The sequence below is a fragment of the Zonotrichia albicollis genome, chromosome 1 (genome assembly GCF_047830755.1).
Source record: "Zonotrichia albicollis isolate bZonAlb1 chromosome 1, bZonAlb1.hap1, whole genome shotgun sequence".
NCBI lineage: Eukaryota > Metazoa > Chordata > Aves > Passeriformes > Passerellidae > Zonotrichia > Zonotrichia albicollis.
In genome coordinates, this window is record NC_133819.1 from 46,589,377 (window position 1) to 46,610,302 (window position 20,926).

Below are 20,926 nucleotides of genomic sequence, written 5' to 3' on the forward strand. Positions count from 1 at the left end.
GTCAAGTTAGTCTTTTATTGTTTGATTCCATGGGGAGCAGAGCTTGCTGACAAGTTGAGAGAAAGATGGGGAATCAGGAATATACTTGTTAAAATGCTCATTTAAAAGGTCTTAATAGTACTAACTAGGACAAAGAGGGAAATGTGCCCAGCCACGTGATTCTTCTTCACCTGACATGCAAAGAGCTTGTAACATTTCTACTATATAAAATTCTTTACTGAAGATAAAGTTAAAAATAAGGCAATAAGTAATTTTGAAGAACAAAAATACTTCTGAAAGCATGAAAGCAGTTCAAGGTGTAGAAAAAATTAAAATAATTCCATCTAAAAGTCTTCTGTTTCTTTGGCAGAATCCTTGCCTAACTTCCATTGAAGGGAAAATATCAAATCAGATATACTGATAAAAAATAAGATAAACTGCAGAGAAATAATATAGCTGTTTTGGGAGGAAGTATTGATGGAGAAAAAAAGTTGGTAAAGGCCTCCTTATGAAAATATTTAGTTTTAAATTAAGTGGGGATTAGAAGCAGATTATTTTAAGGTCAGCAATTGTGAATTATTAGACTAATCTCCTACAATTTCTATTTTAATATACACCAGTAGAAATTGCTTTCTTGAAGCCTTTCAGGTGTTTATTTGCATGTAGATTTGACTTCAGAGGTCAAAGTGCAAAACATATTATTTGAAGTTCACTGACATTTCTTTCGTGGATGTATTCTTGTTCATCAGCACCAGGTGGCTGTAAAAAGTTTGTCAGTTTAATGAGACACAATTTTCCTTTGGCTTGAAGAAGACACAGAAACCCAATTAGAAACAATAAAGGTCATCTTATGCTGTGAGGAATGTTTTTTGCCATTCACATTACCCTTGTGGGCGTGGAGGACTGTTGCTTGTAAAATTGTCCTTTATGGTCACAACTTTTCCCAAGGACTTGTACAGATTCTGACCTATTTGCAAAACACTTTGCTGGACACTGAAATAATCTGATGAGGAGTTGTGCTTTGGGATCTAGCCTATAGTGATGTACAGCTGTGCTTTACACCTAGGGTATGTTTTATATTTACTTATTAAATTAATTCATCCTTTGTTTCCCATCATGTTTTAGTTTAGCTTGCATGCAAAATTTTCGATAAGCTGATACCACTTACGGAAATGAAGTTAAAATTGCCCTTAAGTCTTGGCACTATACTATATGATAATTAAGTGATCTTAGGGAAAACCAAAGCGTACCTTTATTTAAAGGAGACAGAGTTAAGACTGAGAAAATATGGCAAACTGATGTAAACTTTATCCAGATTAATGATTCAGATTAGAGACGACTCAACTAATGCTTTCTAAAGCAATTGCAAATCGTGCTGGAATGAGAAAAAATTCAGGCTACCATGTTCTAGCAGTGATATGAAAAATGTGGTGGGACTTTGCTAACTTGCTTTTCTATTAGTTCTGGAATGAAAACACCATATTATAGAAAGAGATTAGGGAGACCAGTTTCTTTTTAAAGCTGGGCATTTTTACATGAAAATATTTTTGTGGGCTGCCAAACAATCAGAGTAAAGTTGGAAACAAAGTGGTGAATATGCAATGAAAGCATATACATTTCTTGCTGCCCACACAGTACACGGCACCATGGATTAATGTATTAGCCTTTCAATTATAGGGGTCTTGTTCAGATAATACATGGAGTATATTTGTTTTGTCAAGTATATTGGTACGTACTACCACATCATCAATTATTTGAAGGTCAATTACAGTAGTTGTAATGAAATATAGGGAAAAGCTCTTTACTTGTTAAACTCCTAAAAATTATCAGGAATAAGTCCAGACAGAGAAGTCTCATGTTTTGCCCAACAATTACTCAATTTAACTGTTAATTACTTTCTTTAGAGAGTGGTTTGCAGCAGTGAAGATGTGTCCCTAAAATTATCCTTTCTATATTATATATAGAATATGTGTGTTGTCCATATATAGAGAAAATTACAACTTCTCCTTCTCTCACAATATCCCGTTCTATAAAAATTCTATCCTCTATTCTCCCTAGCTGTGGAGAATAAAACCCATGAATCTTCAGTAGCTGATTCCTGAAAATCTTAATTCCCATGGTGAATCCTAGGTACAACTAGTGTCCCAGCCAATTTAGAGGGCTTTGCTTTATAAACAAAATCTTACCCTTACTGGAAAGCAAACACCTTTCAAACAATGATGTATTACCATGGAACATAACTGCTTCTGTGCTTCCACTTTATGTAGAGCTTTTGTTGTACAATCAGAAGTTTCAAATATAATGGAAAGTTTAATTAGAGCCACCCACGACCTTACTTGATAGTATAATCATCTTGTAGCAAATTGACCATCTCATCAGTTTTGTAGTCATAAATGCCATTGATGCTTTCAAACACATTTCACAATGAATTTGCATACTTAAAAATCTGTATACCTACTGAAATACTTTTCTCATCCTATGAAATCTAAGAACACACTGCTAATAAAATGTAAAGTTTATATGTATGTAAACTGAACTCTTAAAAAAACGAATTGTAAATTACTTTATTGGGTTAGCTTAAACCTATGAGCTGATATTTTGCTTACTGAACTTGTGGCATCAGATGTTATTGAAGCAGAGAGGAATGGAAGGAAATAGAAATTCAGTTGTTGTAGTTAAATTTGTGACAAAGATTAAGGAAAAAGCTCTACGAATACATTTAGTGCAGGTGTGAGTTTTCTTTCCTGCAGAGGAATTTGTGTGTCTCGAAGCGGTATCGGTTGAGTCGAGAACAGAAGATAGGGATAAAAGAGCTCAGCACAATAGGGAAGAAACCTGCTTGATCCCCTGCCTATTTAAGTTAATTAGTTAATAGCATATTTTTCCTAAAGCTTTCTTCTGATTGGTTTTGAAATGCATGTAGAAGGGTCAGTATGAGGGGGCCATTCAGCAAACAGGAATGTTAGAATGCTATATTTTGTTTAAATCTTTTACAATCTCTAGAGTTTCAGTTACCTGAGACTGGTACATTCATTAGAAGTGTTACTTTATTGTTTGTTTAGAGTTTTTTCAGCTATGATGTGACATAAAATAGCATATTATGTATGCTTCACTGATCTAAAGGGAGAAGTTTTTGTTCTGATAAAATGATTTAATAGTTTCCAGGTGTTACTATGGAGAATATTAAAAATTACTGTAAACCTTTTAAAATCCTCCGTAAGAGTTTAACTCATGTTTAAAAACAGTAAAAGTTTGGACAGACAATTCTGTATACAAGGAAGGTAAATAAGAAGTGACAGAAGAAGGAATTTCCAGAGAACTGGGTAAATCTGATATTCAAATAAAGCAGATGAAGACTGAGATTTGTGTAAGGATATTGGCAAGGTATATGTCATGAATAAAAATAATGGAATGGCTGAAATGGAATTCTGTTAGAAAATTATTTAGGAGTATAATATAACCAGTAATGGTTAATACAACTGTATGGAAAGATATGATATTTTTATTTCTTTTCATTATTATGTGTTTTGTTTAAATTATTAAAAGAAATAATTTATTTCTTGTTGAACTTTTTTGTGCCATGGTTAAGGAAAAACTATATGTTCATGATTGTTTTTATTCAGTATATTTTGTCTCCCATTTCTGCTGTTTGTTCTAGATATTACTTTGCAAAATCACTATAAAAGGATAGGGAAAATTGCAAGTGCCTAAAAATAATGAGAGGGGACAAAAACTATATTGCTTTTCAAAGACCTGTAGATGGGTTACAGATTCAGATAATATATTTTTTCGAAAATGTGTTTATATGTCAGCTGTGAAACATCATCATCAAAGCTCAAGGAAAAAATTGTCTTGATGTCCTGTCATAAATAAGATGTGCTTCTAACCCATCAACTAATTTTATCAAATGACCAAAAAAAAAAATCCCTTGCAATATTTTTATAGATTGATAATAAAGAAATAAATTGAGAAATACCGAGATGAATTTTGTTGTAAACTGGAAGATATTTGAAAAGAGAACAAGTAGTTATGCAGGGGTAAGGCTCTTTAATGGAGCAGCAGGTGAATTGAGAGGCTGATATCACATGGAGAAAAACAGATAAGACAAGCGCTCACTAGAAAAGACGAAATGAAAGGGGGCAGTTATCAATTAGCAGGGATAATTACTGACAGAAGTACCCCTTGCCATTTTGAAAGGGACTTTGTCCATCAGTACTTTGATAGTAACTCCTGATAGTGGTAGTGATCTTTGAATGTTGAAAATGGTAAATATTAAGTTTGAGAGAAAGATTTATTTTACTTAATAGAGAACTTCTTTTTCTTAAGTAAATTATTGCATCAAGGTTACTCTTTGCTTCAGTTTGTTTCAGTTTTTCTGTTTCTGTGAATATTGTTATGACTGGCAGCAGTTGAACGTTTCCTCTACACACAGAAAGCTCCTTTTTAAGAATATGATTATATATTAAGAACTATGCATATTTAATGTATTTGTATATAATTAGATATTAAGAATTAGGATTATCTATTGGAAAAAAAATATTTTTCTAGCTTGCTTACGTTTTGCACTTGATTTTCTTCTGTGTGTAAAATCTCAGTTATGCTGAAATCAGTGACAAAGCTTTCTTTTCTGGTTTCATTAAAGTAGAGTCAATTTTATATTTTATAACTGGTCAAGATTTACTTTTTAAAAACAGAATTACTATAGAACAACTGTGTAGCAAAAAATCTATGTTTTTACACTTGTTGACAAACAAAAAAGAGACTAAAAAGTTTGACCTGCATATACTATATTTAATAAATTAATTTTGGTTAATTTTAAAGCACTCATACTAGAAGAGCAGGTTACAATGATGTTTTTTCCCCCAAGTAAAGGCAACCACATGAGTGAGATTTTCTGAAGCAATAACTTTCTAATAAACATTTAGGCTGCCTTCTGTATAACTTGGCTTATAAGTACTGTGACACCCTAAGCTACCACAGGTATGTGAGGTGTGTTCTAAACTGTAGTTTTTGAGTCTTTCTTGTTAATACTAATGTGTTTTGTAGTATGGGTGTTTAGTTAGATCTACAATATTTAATATTGTGTTTCAAAACCTGCTTGCTATGTGGATTCAGTGTATAGTTGTCTGTGGTAAAACTTCAGGTTCAGACAAAGAATAACTATTTTACAGTGGTCTAAAAAACCTTTCCTCTGTCACAAAATTCTGTTTACCTGTAGCTTTTTGTAATACTAGGAATAGCACAAAAAAAGGAAAATAACTTAGCCCCGTATAAAAGAGACTTGTTTGCTTTGGGTGTATATTGATTGTTTTTCAGCTGTACTTTGAATTTTAAATAGAAGGATAGGCTTATGTTGGAATGGTTTGTTTCAATGGGAAAAAATACTGTTAACAGTTTTCGGGTAAAACTTTAGATCCTTATAGACAGAATTAATTAGATTTTGGGCTGTATAGACCATGAATCAAAACCCAAATGTACTAAAATTTTCTTCTTAAGGGAACTAAAATGTTTGTGGTTAATTTCTCTGTGGATCACTTTTCTGGCTGCTTTTGCAGATTTAAAACATGTTACTATTCAAAAGAAATTGTTGGTAATTTTGTGTCTTTAATACTGTGCTGCTATATGGAAGGAAAAAGTTGTGGGGAATACCAGTATGTAACATGCTTTGAGCTTATTTCTATTCTCCTTTTTTCATTTTGCTGTCATGTGAAGATCTGACTCAGAATTCATGCCTTGGTGTGTATGCACCTCAAGACACCTATTGTCCTTCGAGGGTATATTGAAGAGAAGTGGATAAAGGAAGGGAGAGTAGACTTCTGTACAGGAGACTGGTTGTTACAGTCAAAAAGGAGCTGTGGAAAACAGAACCTAACAATATTGTGGATAGTTTTGTGTTTGATCCTAAGGAATTATTGAGGAGTGTCTCCAGTGTGCAGAACAGGAGGACTGATACGTGAGGTGATATAGTCATTGCTCTATTGCCTTGTTTTAAGAAGGCTTAGAGTAATGCCAAGTAACCTGACAGTCTTGGGGATGCCTTTATTTTTCACTCCAGAAAAAAAGCAATGAAAACTGCTTGCAGGATACCTTTCACAGAATATCCTGAGTTGTAAGGGATCCATAAAGTTCATCAAAATCCAACTCTTTTGAAGATGAATAATATTTTCAGAAACAGGTAACTAAGGGATGCAGGTTTTTAATGTATTTTTAAAACTATTTCCTCTACTATGGCTCTGTATGTGGATAGTTCAGTCATTCTACTGAGATGTGGGATGCTAAGGGAAATAGTGGAAATAACTCCCAATGATAGTGAAATGCTGGGAATGCTTCTCAAGTAGAATTAACAAACTGTGTGCAGGAAATTAGGAATATCTAACCTACAAAATTGGTTACTATGTTTTTTAAATTGGTAGATATAAAAAATTCAAACAAGATCCCTCAATAATCAGTGCAGTATTAAGTTCCAAATGTTCCCTTGGATTCTGTATGTCAGATTTAATGAAATCTAAAAAATAATTCTCATCATGTGGAACTGACTGTTTTCTATACTTTGGTTTTTTTTTGGAGTATTGTGAACAATAGGGGAAAATGCTATTCATAAGCATATGTGCTGCAAAAACATTGATCTTAGTTTATCTCATTATAACTTAAGGGGTCATCACTAACTCACGCCTATAAATGCAGTATTAAGGGTAGCTGGTATTGTAAAAATTCAAATTTTTAATTTCTTCCGGCCTTTTCAGTGTTTTTAGGAAAGAAAAAAGCTAAGATCTCCTCCTCCTCCCTGCAGTTTTAGGGCTCCTTATGCAATGTTGTGAGGCATGAGAATACATCTGCACTGAAATACTCAAACACAGCAACATCTTGCTTACAATCTGTCAGTCATTTGAATCAAGTTAAGGAAAAGACATTTATTGATAATGAATTGATTGTCTCTGATGAGATGAAATTGTCCTTTGATTCTATTTCTCATATGGACTTCATGGCTAAAGGTCATCTATGGATATCCCTTGAAAAAGGTGGGAATGCTTTGCTGATATAGGTGGGTGAGATTAGCAAAAGCAGATTTCATCTAGGGAAGTTTGATTTTCTCTGTAGTCAATGGAGACAAAGAAGGGTCTTCTGGAGTCAAAGACACTGAAAGTCAGGTACCTTCTATTGTTAAAAAAAGTTAATGGTCTCTCCACTCTTTTATAAAGGAAATTAAGGGAAACTAGCCACCTCATCTTACAATTTTTCTTTGTGGATCTCACTCTGTTTTAAGCAGCTGTGGTCTACTATTTGCTCCAAAAGAAAGCAAGAGTACATATCTTCCTGGTTCCTCATAGTTTCTTTGCACCATGTGGGTGGCAGGCACTTCTTCCTCCAGTTCCTTTAACCATAAGCTCTGCAATGGAGTTATATCCTTTGGGAAATTTTTTTTGTCTTATATATTCCCCTAGGAATTTTCCATTTCCATTTAGTAGAGAACATTGTGTTTGGCTCATTTTCTCATTGCACAGTGGGTTCTCTATAGTAGTTCTTTCCGCAGGAATGGTGCTCAGTAATTCTCTCCAGTCCCATCATTTAACAACCTGCCAGCTGTGGGCTTCCTTACATGATCAATGGAGCTCAGGAAGTTTGTTCTACACTTCATGTGAGGTTTTATCTATTTTTATATATTTTCACCATTAACTTTTGATAAGTGGCCTAGCATCACTTTAGAGGGAATTGCTTACATGGAACCTGTCAATGCAGTCTGATTCCAGCTGTGGGGACCTGCAGTGTAAGTCTCAAATGCCATCTTTCTTTATGGGCTCCTAATCAGGTTGCAATGCATCTGTTGGAAACAGTGGAAGCAGGCACTGGAGGTGGTCCTAGAAAAGATATGAATATGGACTATTCATGAATATGAGTGAAAGTAGACAAAAGTTTTTCCTTAAGTTCCTATCATTTTATCCATGTTGAATTTTGCTCTCATCCATAACAAATACTTCTTTCCCTCCATCTCTCCTACCCTGACAGATGCTGAAGGAAGAGAGCATTGCTACTCTTTCAGGGGATGTAACTGTATAACTTAGGTCATGTTTCTGAGCTCCACCAACTGAAAACATCAAAGTGAATTTATTCTGATATTTGGCCAACTTATTTAGTCATCCCTCTAGACAAAAAGTTTATCTGGATTTTTGGTCTGCAGTGTGGCTAGAGTATACGCTACCCAGATGTGTTTTCCTAACTTTGATGCAATAGAATAAAGGAAACATAAATACCCTTTTGAATACATCTTGTTATGGCAGTAATAGTTGAAACTAAGTTAAAACTATTAGACTTGACTGAACTGGGGCATGAACTTCATCTGTATTACATCAGAGGGAAAAAAAAGTGTTTAAATTAAGTTTTTGGGTATTTTTTTAAAGGAAAATCTTTTCTTATCAGAAAGCCTATCTCAGCCAAAATCAGTAAGAGCATTTGTTACTAATTTAGTGGGGTGTGTTTGCATGTGATTATATATTAGTGTTGAAAAGCGAGCTCTTTCCTGTTGTACATAATTGAGTGGATATGCAGTAGGATTATCCTTAAACTTCTGCTCAGACAACGAGGAGATTTTTCAAGATTGAAACCAGAGAAAGTTACAAGGTTAATTATCACATTTCAGACACTGAATTGTACCTGACACTTGCTATCTCTACCCTGTGCTTCCCTACCTCTAGCAGCCCCACTGGGAATCTTAGCATTAGCAGGACTTAAAATTTTAAAACTGTACATCTTGTTCCGTCTCCTCCATAGGCTCAGCTGCTTGTTAGAATAAAGGAGAAGTTGAGGAATCAGATGTTTGCATGGAAGGTTGTTATCTAAATGCATTAAGGCTTGTACATTTGATGGTGTCAAAATTTTCCTTCATGGACAAAATGGCTTTCTTCTAGGAATCAGTGGTGAACTGTGAATCTTTGGTGTGACTCCAAAGACTTTTTAAAAGTGAGAGATTCTTCCCCTTAACTCCAGGTGGCCTGAACTGTTTTGCTTTACTGTCAGCATGCTAGGGTAATAGGTAGTGAGGCTGAGTTAAAAATGGGTGAATTTGCCACATAGCTCTTTTTTTTGATAGAGAATTGGTGCTAAACATACATAAACAAAATGAACATAATGGTGTTTCATTATACTGTTTACTAGCTCTTCCATACTTCCATATTTTCATTCATTTTGAGGAGACAACAACAATGAGGGATATGAGTGAAGCTAGTAGTTGTCCTACTGCAAGTAGGTATAAAGTCGTATTTCCAAAAACATTAGTGAAGGACTTTTGCCATTACTGCCAATTGTGAATTGTTTTTTGTGACAGAAGTGCATCAGTAAATACTGTATTTTGAAATGAAAGTCAGAAAGCCATATAGCTTCAGCTGTGTTTAGAAGTGCACCAGGAGAATGGCACAGAATATTATGCTGAACAATAGTCTCACCCCGGGAGTATGTATGTGCATATATAATGGCAGACTTACTTTTTCGAAACTTACCCATAGCCTATGGTGAGATATGCTTACTTCATTAGAATAATCCTCAGTTTAATGATTTTTACACTCTAAAATAATCAATTGTTTTGTGGCTCATCTTATTTTGGACATAAATTTTTTGGGATGAGTATTTTCTTACTTTGGTTTGTTGGGTTTTTTTGGTGTGTTTTGTTTGTTTGTTTTCTTTAAATTTTTTAAAAAATTAATATTGTTTTTATTTCTGCCTAAGTTCTAAATCTTAAGTTTAACTGGCAGAATGCACTGCCTGAGTTTATTGTGTGGCTAAGGCAGGTGTGCTGGTAAAGAAAACTGCACCTGGTTGTGTACCTGTAGGCTTTGTGCTTGTGAATTAGCAGGGTATTTCAGTTGGGAATTTCCTTAATTCTTCACTTTGAGAGAAGAGTTAGAAGGCACAGTTCCAGGTGTGCAGAAGAATGAGTATCCTTGGCCATTATCTGCAGCACAACTAATTTGGTGACCTAAAAATATATGTTCTTTTCATCAACACCTGAAGATTTGCTGTTGAACACACTGTAATGTTACTTCAGGTGTTTTTTGTTTTGTTCTCTTTCTGTAGGTCGAGGGTTTCAGGCAGGGATATGATGCAGCTCTTTGCTGCTTCATTATTAGGTTAAGACTGCCTGCTGTGTGACTTGGCAGTAGGATATTTTTGGTCTTTCAGTACTTGTCTTGCCCCCAGAAAATGAAAGTACCCTACTAAAAATAATAATACCTGTATAGCAGTACCTGTTGACTTAGAAGTTTAATGTCACATGAAGTAGGATGCAGTTCATAAAGGGTTTTTTGCTGGGTATTGTGGTGAAGCAAGCATTAATGTGGTCTGTGCTGTACTTCATCTGTGGAGAAACACAAGAGTTTTCTTTGTCTGAAATTTATTGTTGTAGCACCTTGCATGAACAATGAATTTTTACTTTCCTAAATGATGCCATGATGTTTTTGAAACATTTTTTTTCCTCCTAGTAAATCCAGTAATACTAGAACTTAAATCTCTGCTTCATTTTCTTCAAGGTTAATAGATTGTGGTTTTTGACAGAGTTTTACAAACCTGTATTTCATTATGATGTTCCTATGTTTGGAAGTGGTTATGTCTCATCCAGCAAAAAAAGAACAGAAGACATTATGGAAAACTTGTAATTCAAAGACAAAGTATTCAAGCAAGCAATTCATGTGTGATAACCTTTGCACTTTGACTTGGGAAGCTTGTTTTATTTCTAAATGTACTGTCATGTGTTCTCAGGATTTTACTAATAACAGAGAAAGTCTATAAGTGTCTCAAAATAGAAAAGTAGTTTTAATGAGAGAGGTCCTGAAATTAGTGTTATAGTTAAGTCTGAGCTTCTAATTAGCCTGCCATCCATTTTCTTTGGTTTCTATGTTTGGAATTTGTTTCCAGAATGTGTAGTTTTAATTTAATCATTCTTAGCCTTACTTTTACTCTTAGACACTGTATTAGTCAACCACAATGTTTTTTAATTACTTAAAATTCTAGCTCCATCTGAATGAGGGGTTCTGGAAATTTCTTCAGTTAATGCAGTATAAAGCAGAAGTGCCAAAATTGCAAATGGGATTGGCATTGGGTTGGAATTCAGGTTAGAACTTCTCTATCTTCAGCTGGCTTGCTGATTTGTTTGATGTCGATACTTTTATTGTTAAAGGTCTCAGAATAGAATTTGGTGGAATAGCTTTGTGTTCATTTATACAGAGGGGAAATATCTGTATTATGTATTACTTGGATTTGTTCTTATTGCTCTTTTCAAGATGTATTTGTCAACACATTTTTCTTTTTCATTATTACAATAAGATAGAGATATGAACCAAAGTTGTTCTAGGACTTGTTTTACAGTGTACTTTCTGGGAAGCAATAATTTGTGGATTTATTCTAGATTTCTAAAACTACTCTCATCACGTGATATCTAACATGCTGCAAATGCTTTTCCCCCCCACTAGATGCATATGACTGATAACAGTGAGAGTAGTGGTCCTTGACAGGATGAAATCCTGCCTTTACTGAATGGATGCAGTGCTCCCACTGGGGTAAATGAATCCTTAATTTGACCCATTGAGCTTCATTGTACATTAATTTTTGCAGAAGTACAATCTGATATGTTTGTCTTGATTTCTTGGCCATCCATAATTTAACTGCTCTGATAGGCAATTAAAACTTTTCAGGTTAGGTCTTCTGGTTTTTCAACTGTTTGTTTAGGTGCAAAGCTTATTTAAACACACAGTTGAAGCATTCAACTTCAACTGTTTAATTTTTTTTTCTTTTATTGTAAAGTTTTTTTGTTCATCATTACATAATGCCATGTATTTGGTGACACAGACCAAGCTCTCCACCTCTCTGTCTCCATTTAGCTCATGTTTGGCTGTATTTTATATACATTGCTGCCAATTCAACCACAGCTTCACAATGAAACTCTGTCTTCAACATTCATTGACTATCACAGATTCTGTGACATATCTGTGTGCTATTTAGCACATCCCTTTGCTTAAATAGAACTTTTGTTTGGAAGGGTTAAGTAAAGGATTCATTGTAACTCAGTGTGTTCTTGGGTTTTATGTAATTTGTAACAGATGTTGCTTCTCTTGGATAAGCTACTAATTTTATAACTCCACTTTTAAATTTGGATTTTGTAATATAGAACTTATTTTTAAATGCATTGCAAAGTTCCATATATATTTTGGAACACGTTTGTAGCATAATTCCAAGAATTTTCCCCCCGTATCCTGGTATTTAACAGTTGTACCAAATAAAAATTTGTTACTTTTACTCACTGTTGCAATTTCTCACATGCAAAACTGCTTGCAATATTTACCTGTGTGTAGACCATTGAGAGGTGGTGTCACGTATTTAAATAATCATCATTGTATTGTTAGTATCGACCATATTAACTCATCTGGTGTCTCAAAATTGGTAAATTCTTAAAAACAAACACAAAAAGCCAATAATATAGGAAAAAAGAGACAAATATAGATAAGTATATTAAACAAGTTAAAATAATCTTAACTGTAATCCTTTCTGCAGATGGGACATCAGAAACAAAAGGAATTCCTCATTTCTGTTCCCATGGCTTTACACAAGGAAGCTCAGTCAAGGATGGGCAGCAGTATAAAGCACTAAGATGGTTTAAATAAGCAGTAAACGGGCAACACTGATGGGAACAAGCAAATTTTGCCACTACATTAGTGTTGCTAAGACAGAAAAAATTTTGAAATAGATTTATACACATGAAGAGCTGCATGTTAAGCATCAAAGGAATATGAATTTCTTACGTTAATTAGAATGTACTAATTTAAAGTAGAGCTAACCAGGTGGTCTTCATTCTTGGATTTTACTGGGAAGGTTGTTTATATACTTAGGACAGACAAAATAGAAAATTCCTATGGAACAGGGTGGCATTGATCTATCAGTAATTTGGGATTAAATGTATTGGTACTCAATTGGTACTTTTGGATAATGCACTCAGGTGTCTGGGGTTCTAAACCCACTAAATATTTTGCAGTAATTTTCAAAAGTAATTCTATTCAGACTATAATAATGTAGATAAAAGCTGGAGAGAGAGACTTCTGAAGAAGAAGCCTATTTTCTTAATGAGTATTCTAAAGAGGAAAAATTAAGAAGCTGGAGATATATTTTCCTTTTGAACTGACCATATTTATACTACTATGCTGCTGTATAGCTGAAATTATATTTACTTTATCCCCAAAGATTTTCTTATTGACATCATTGTCACTAGTTCTTAAAATGAAAGAATTAAAATAAATGATGCAGCATGGTTCTCTGTGGCAATAATCCACTCCCGCTTTGGTTTTGTGTAAGACACAGTTTGATATTTGTGAAATTGCAAAAGAGGGTTCTCAATATAAACAGTACATACATTTAGCTCTTGTAAGTGTTTGAGTTGACTGTCATCAAAATGTGCAGCCTTTGTTATGCTTGTAGATGGTATTGCTTTGTCGTAAAATCCAATTTAAAAAGGTGCAGTAGAGCTGTTAGTGATAATTCTGTCTTGGAAGCAACAGAAGAAAACAAAACCACACAGCTTCCCTGACAGCCCTCAGTATTTTTTTAATCTAACTCTTGTTTTCAGAGTTACAGACTGCTATAGTAATTACTCGTGTTAATTTCATGTTCATCAAATGAGGCAGTAGATTTTCAGGAGGTAGCTGTGTGCATCCAGATAAAGCATGGGTCATCATGCTGCAATGTCTTTTGTCTCTGCTGTCTTCTCTCATCAAGGCCATGTGGAGCTTCACTTGAAAGTCGAGTATTTGGCATCTAGTGAATTGAAGCTTTGTTGTCATCATGGTGGTCCTGTGCCACAATTTAAAGAGCTGCAGTCTTGGTTAGCACAAGCTGAGACATTCTCATAAAGGTCAGATAATTGTGGCCTGGGGTACTTAATCCCAACGTGCGCTCTCACCTCGCCACTGCCGCGCTGTGGGAACGCCCCGGCGTTTAGAAGTGCTCCCTTGTGACAGGGACATGCTCATTCTTCCTGGTGACGGAGCGCTCGATAAAGATCGCCCTCTGACATAGATATCTCTGCCCACATTCCATAAAGCTTCAGTCACCTGTCTAAGGCTCTGTGCACAATGGCTGTTGAGTGAGATGGTCTGCACAGGGAATCAGGCTGCTAATCACTGCTTCTCTGTCCTGGAAACTACTTTGAGACTTGCCTGTTTAAAAAACCAAAAAGTTTACTCCTAGAGTAAGGGGCATTAAGAATTTTATATATAGAGGTGAAAAAAGGGGCTCGTAAGAAAAAACATATTTGACTTCAAATGCTTACACATCCTATGTGAATTAAGATATGTGATGGAGACTTCTTAAAACCACACACAAAAAATTATTAGGCCTTGTTTTACGTTTGGCAACTGAGTTGTATTTCCTTCTCTAAAATTGGGAAAAAGTGAGACTAGAAGTAAATGTCCTGTGTCAACAGCAATGAAGAAGCCATAATTAGCATTTCTCAGGTCTCCAATTCTTCCTGTTTTATATTCATTAACATCCTGCTTTATGAAGATTTAATTCTGCTTAAAAATAATTGAAAGGGGTTAGATCCATTAACTTTCTTGCAATAAATTATTCTGTAAAAACAATTGCCAGAAGAGACCTGTGAGCTTCGTCATCCATGTGTTCATTTCCGAATAGTTAAATTTCCAATGTTACCTTTCATATTGTAACAAAATTTTCATACAAGAGTTGCTCATAAGTGCTATGGATGGCATGTAAAGAGATTCTCTATTCCTTAAATGCCAAAATTCTGTTTCTTCATACTTCATTTCTGCTAAAAGTAAAGTTACTTCAGAATTCTGGAAGCTGAACCAAATATATTAGAACTAGATGACAGTAAGACTAGTTGGCTATTTTTTTACCAGTTGTGAATAGCTGTTTTTTTTCTTCTTCTGTTTAAACAAAAAAAAAAAAAAAAAAAAAAAAAAGAAAGAAAAACATATTATCTGTTGCTTTTTCCTGTTTTCCCTTTTAGGATATGGCATAAAATCTAGCAGGGTTTTCAGTCCCAATGGTGTTAGGGACTCCAAGAAAATATACTACCCACACAAAAGAAGCTCCCTGGAACTTCATGCACATTTCTTGCCCTTTATTTTTTCAAAATTTTCTTCAACTTCCTATCCAGCTAAGAAGAAAGTGTTTTGTATTTTTGGAATTGTGTTTGTATTTTTTTATGTTATTAGAAGAAGCCTGGGAGAGTCATTATTATGGTCCATTATTGCCTCAAGAAGTTTGTCTGTACAAGAGTGGGCTATGTTGCAAGCCTTTTTCAAAAGGCATAACTAATTTTGAATTATTGCTGGATGTTAAACAATGACCTAAAAATATCTTACACTACCTCTAATGATGGAGAACTCTGGTTTTAAAACTTGCATCAGCATTAGTTTACAGTTTTCACATGCTTGACATCTTACAAGATCTACTTAGCAATGAAATAAGCATGGAGAGACATCTTTCTGCTTAAACACTTAAGGCTGAAAACATTGATAAATGTTCTGTACTTGGAAATTATTGAAGTTAAATCCTTGTAATAGTGTTGGGGTATGAAGTTCTTTAGACTATAAAAAAAAATCTGTATTTCAGTTCTGCTACTAGTGTAAGTGAGAATATAAAATGTAAATGAATATGAATATGAAATTTAAAAAGGTTAAACATGATCTTTGTTTAGAGATAATTACTTGGTTTTTTACAGTATACTTTCATAATAACTTAACTGGCCTTTACTTTTCTGTAGTTATGTGTATTGAAACAGAGTAGGGGTCTGTTCAGAAAAAAATTAAAATAATATAAATCAAAAGCAAGTTTTGGTCAGTTATAGAAATATATGTTCAATATTGTACATCCACACTATTTCAGTATCTCTTAAATATTTAGTATTTCCTGCATCAGATACTTTCCTTTCATTCATAAATTTTAGAAAGATCATTTGAAAAACTTATTTTTAGTTTTCTTTGTTTGAAAGCTTTGTGATATTGAAGAAGGAGAAAGAAAAATTTTAAGTAGGCAATGATAGGTCTTATGCCATGTAGATGGACTTTTTACTTAATGGTTTCCAGTTGGTCTAAAATCTTTATATGTAAGCTACATTTGAGACTGTCGGTTGCAATGTATTTGCCTACCTATCCTGTGAAAAAGTGAGACAGGGAGAGGTTTTCTTTTTTTATAAGATTTTATATCTATTTAGAAAGTTGATAAAATAGATATTAAATAGATTGAACAGCTACTCTGGGAACTGAAAATAAAATGGGGAAATGATGGAGAAATCATGATTGAGTCTGAAGAGACAAGGGTCTCAGATGGCAAAGGGTACAGATCCTTTATGTTCCTCAAATATTACAAAATATAAATAGAGATGTTCAGGCAAAAATAAAATGATTAAAAATATTAATGTCATGTCATTAAAACTTACTCATTCCTAACTTTCACAAGTGTTTGAATGAAGAGCCCCAGAATACTTCTAAAATTTGTAGCTCATGTCCTGGGAGATTTTTAGGGTAATTTTCTCCATGAGAAAAGATTCCCCCCCCCCCCTCCTGTCAAGTATTTACTGAGTAACCATGTATGGTCAAGGAATCTTTAGTCTTGAGGCTTTTTAAAAATTACTAGGTCTGTGTGTGCCTATGTTATAGTGTGGTAATTCATATTGTATTGTCCTGTGTCCTGGATATTCCAGATCTCAGAAAGCTATATTGGGTCACTTCATCTGTTAACAGAATAATTAGTGCTTAAAAGTGTTTTTTCCCGCTCCTTGTTATTTCTGTAAGTTTAAAGTAGAGCTTGTATATGTGCAGTTATCTGAAGATTTAATTACTATGTTTCAGTGACCTGCAATGCTTAAAGACTGCACTTCTCCTTTAGAAACTTAGATCTACCACTTTTATAACATATATAAATATATTTGCCTAATATTATTGTGCATGAGAACTGTAGAATTTTGTGCCAAAGAAGAACTTTTAATAGTTGTTCTTCTTAAGGGTTTTTATGAAACTGCTTTCAAAATAGGTTTTGAACTTGGTACATCTGGTATTGTTTGGAAGTACTGGGATATATTTGTTTTACACCTAGAGCCTGTGAAAAGGTGAGCATCTCCTTTGTTCATGTTTATAAAATAGGAAGGAAACCTATCCTTAAATGAAGGCTCCATAAGGTAAAAGGCCATGTCAGTTACTTCTCTTTATGCTGTTTGTGTTTCTGAAGTACATAGGAGAATGTCAGCTGAAATATAGCGCAGAGTGAGAAATCACCTGGGAATTTATGAATGACTCCAGAAAGTAGCCTTTGCTATGTAAGTGGGGTTCAGGTACTTGTCACACAAGGGTAACTCTGTTTGCTTAGATATTCAACAAAATTAATGTTGTCTGAGCATTATCCATGGTAGGGTACAGGTAGCTTGCCAGGAATTCTGAATTGTACTGTCCCAGTCAGTGATGACTTTGGAGGAAGCATACCAGTGAATGAGCACACCTCATTAGCATATTAAATTCATCTTCATTCATTGTTCTTCCCAAATTTTCAGTTGTATATTGGACAGGAAAAGAAATTAGATATTTGAAGGGCTCTGTTAGACTGAGGAAGATTTTACTGTTGTTGCTTGTCTCAGAAAGATGAAGCTGTACGATGCATAAAATTACTGTTACATGGGTCAGAGACAGCTGGTGTAGATTGCTACATAGTGTGCTGCTTATCAGTGGCTTTGTCACCCATAACTCTTGGAAAGTGACTGTGATATGGAACTTCACCTTTTGTAGAACATGAGGTGTGGAAAGCATCAAGGCTTTGCTCAGAGCAAACTGAATGCCAACACAGATGCATCAGGTGACATGTTGGTGATATCATTACTGTTCTCTGACCAAAGTTTTTATGTTGGTTTCACTGCTTGGGATTAATTTCTTCGTTCTCCTTCACATGGTTAGCTGGGGTTTTTTGTTTGTCTATTTTGTTACTTGGCTCTGATTTATGTAGTGTTTGGACTCATGGGTGTCCTGTGGGTTTTCTGCTTTATTTGGAAAGATTACATTTTAAAATCTAAAACAAAAGCTATCAACACATTTTGTTTGAAATGTTTCATATTTATAGTTCCCTAAAATTCTGTTTTCTTTATCTTCCCAGTCACAGGGGAGCTTGGAGGGAACACACATACATCTCTAATGCCAGCATTGCAGATTAAAAATAGTTTTCCTCCACCAAATGCTAACAGCTGGTTGGCTCTCTTTCCCTGCTGAAGATGCATCATATAGTATTTTCATTTTCCTGCTGTTGCCAAAACGTTAATGGATCAGGCTCTGCAAGTTGTACTTTGTAAATTCTGCTGTAATACTAATTACACTTAACTGCATTTCTATGAGGCTTTTCACAACTCCAGTCAAGGACCTATTACCCTGTCTTGCAAATAAATAAACAGAAAGTGGTTGAGAGAGGTGCTTTGTGTTGATTTAAATAACAATCAGATAATCAACGCTTCTGTAAACCAAGCGTTGTTTGGGTAGCATGGAGATATAATGGCACTCCTGAGAACAGGTCTTTTAAGTTGTGCTCCCCCAGGATGAATCCCTAACCTTTGTACCTTACCTTTACTTGGAGTACTCAGCGCAAATACTGTGGAAAGTCTCTTATCATACTGAAGTTACAGCAATTGCCTATTGAAATGATTTCTGAAACGAGTGTCATGTAATAGGTTTTCTGGTTTTCCCCATCTTGAAGTACTCAGCGAAACACTTATCATATTAGAAGTGAATCTGTTAGTTTTATTTTATTTTGAAAATTCTTTCATAATGTCTGGGACTTAAAGTGATATTGCCTTCATATACATGATCCATAATGTTTACATTTTGGCACAAATGCTGAAGGAACTAGGGCAAAACATGGAAAGACATGAGAGTTAATAAAATAACAGATGGCAGCTGTGTTCCAATGGAAATAATTATATTTTTTAATAGCATAAAATCAATGTGTTGTTTTTGATTAATACAGTAGGTTTACTGATCATATGGAGATTAGTGTGTGATATAAACCTGAAAATTAGTTTGTTGTCATGTATTATGTGATATGATGGGGATTAATTTCAGGAATGCCTTAAAAATATGCTCCAAACAAAATCCTTTCTACACTTACTGTACTGGATGGATTAATCCTGTTGCCATATGGACTTGAAATTGCCTTGGGTATGCAAAAGAAAAATCTAGATAAATGATAACTCATTTAATACTCTGTGGTTTGTGTTTATGGAAAACAGAATTCCTCAGGATCTTCTAAAGGAAAACAAGAGTGTGCCAAAGGTAATTTCAGTGTTGAGTGTTCACGGATGGTAAAATTATATTTAACAGATGTTTGTAATTTTTGCAGGTAATAGCTCTAGCAGATGCAGCAGAAGAAAATCAAGCCAACATGTTCCAGGCATTTGCAAAGTTGAAAAGTGCCACCCATCTGGTGATTATGCTGATTAGTTTGTGGCAGAAGCTCAGCACTGATCAAGTTGCTATTTTGGAAGCTACGTTTTTGCCATTAGCAGAAGATACACAAGAGCTGGTAAGGATCTGTAAGAGCTGCTTAAAAGATGCTCATTCACACAGCTTTAAGCCCTTAAATTTCCTTATTTCTCCCTGTACTTTGCTGAAGACTGTCCTTTGAAGTAATTTAAGTAGCCTTACTAAGTAGGTGTTTGGTGCAGATTGTGCTGATTTCACAGCAAAGTGGAAAAGTAGGAGTAGATTATAGAATGTTTCAAAAGAGGACATGGGTGGTGCCAGTTTAATTCTGCTTTGCCTTTCCTTACCAAGCCAAGTAGGAATGTCTCACGTAAATTTAGCTGAGTTTCACCTTCTGTCCTGTGGTTAGGATAAACAGAATAAGACCCCCAGGTTTTGAAGACTCTAATATGAATGTTCTATAACATACATGTCCACATTCCAATAGAAATATAAGAGGTATGCATAGCAAATACAGTACATACATTTAAGTTTATTAATCATTTGCCATACTTTGTCCTCAGTGTATTTACAGTGGTTTATATAACGGATGAAACTTATCTCAGCAAAATACTGTGAATAGACAATTTCCTTGTACTCCATTCTGCATTCTGTGGATGTCACGCTAATTCTGTTTTGATTTAATGAGTGTGACCAGGTGAGATTGTGTATAAAATCTGGAGATTGGTCTGTGAACACAAGTAATGCTGTTTATATCCACACCTAAGGTCCACAGCTAAACACTGCTTTAGTTGAATTAAAGAATGTTCTCAACTTAATTAAGAGTTCATCCCCAGTTAGTTTCAACAATTATCTTAAGTGCACATTAATTTTAATTTTCATGCTCTGCACAGGGTTTTTGCAATGTACAGTGAATCCAGATTTTGGTGCATACCTGGAATACTTAGAATGGTTTGTGGTCTTTTAGAAAACTTGCACTGGGTTCCAAGCGAATCTAGGATCTTCTGCCATTTCCACCTGGGGGGCAAAAAGTGTTTTGGCATTTTATGTGATATTGACTCATACCAGTCAAAGCAAAACAGTTTTGTTGAGATTTGTTTTGGATTTAGTCCTCATTTAAACTTGGAAAATCAAGTTTTGAAACTGAGGAACGTGCATTCCCATGAACTGAATTCAAAGAAAGTTCCTATGAATCTCCTAAAAGCCCAAACAAACATTTTTTTACATGACTAATTTTTATTTTGCCATCAGGAATTGGGTTGCTTAGCTGCATGTTTTGATGAAGTATGGTACCATTTGTTGTATCCTGTAATGCAGGATTTTGCTTCAGGCTATATCTTGGTGTGGTTTTAACGTGGTGGTTAACAATGTTCCATGTTGAAGCTGCAAGACTTCACATAAGCATTGTAAGGATGTATATCCTGCAGAGCAGTCAGGATGAAAAATGTAAACCAACAACTGGAGGTGGAAATAGAAACAAAACCTTTACAAAATAC

General features: G+C 34.7%; 1 protein-coding gene across 1 annotated transcript in view; it reads left to right on the forward strand.

Annotated features, from left to right (window-relative positions):
• Positions 1-20,926, forward strand: part of BBS9 (Bardet-Biedl syndrome 9) — a 295,956-nt gene that overhangs the window by 108,751 nt on the left and 166,279 nt on the right. The window contains exon 21 of the mRNA XM_074540268.1: positions 19,348-19,530. Within this exon, the coding sequence (XP_074396369.1) occupies positions 19,348-19,530 (183 nt within the window). The remainder of the gene's footprint in view (positions 1-19,347; positions 19,531-20,926) is intronic.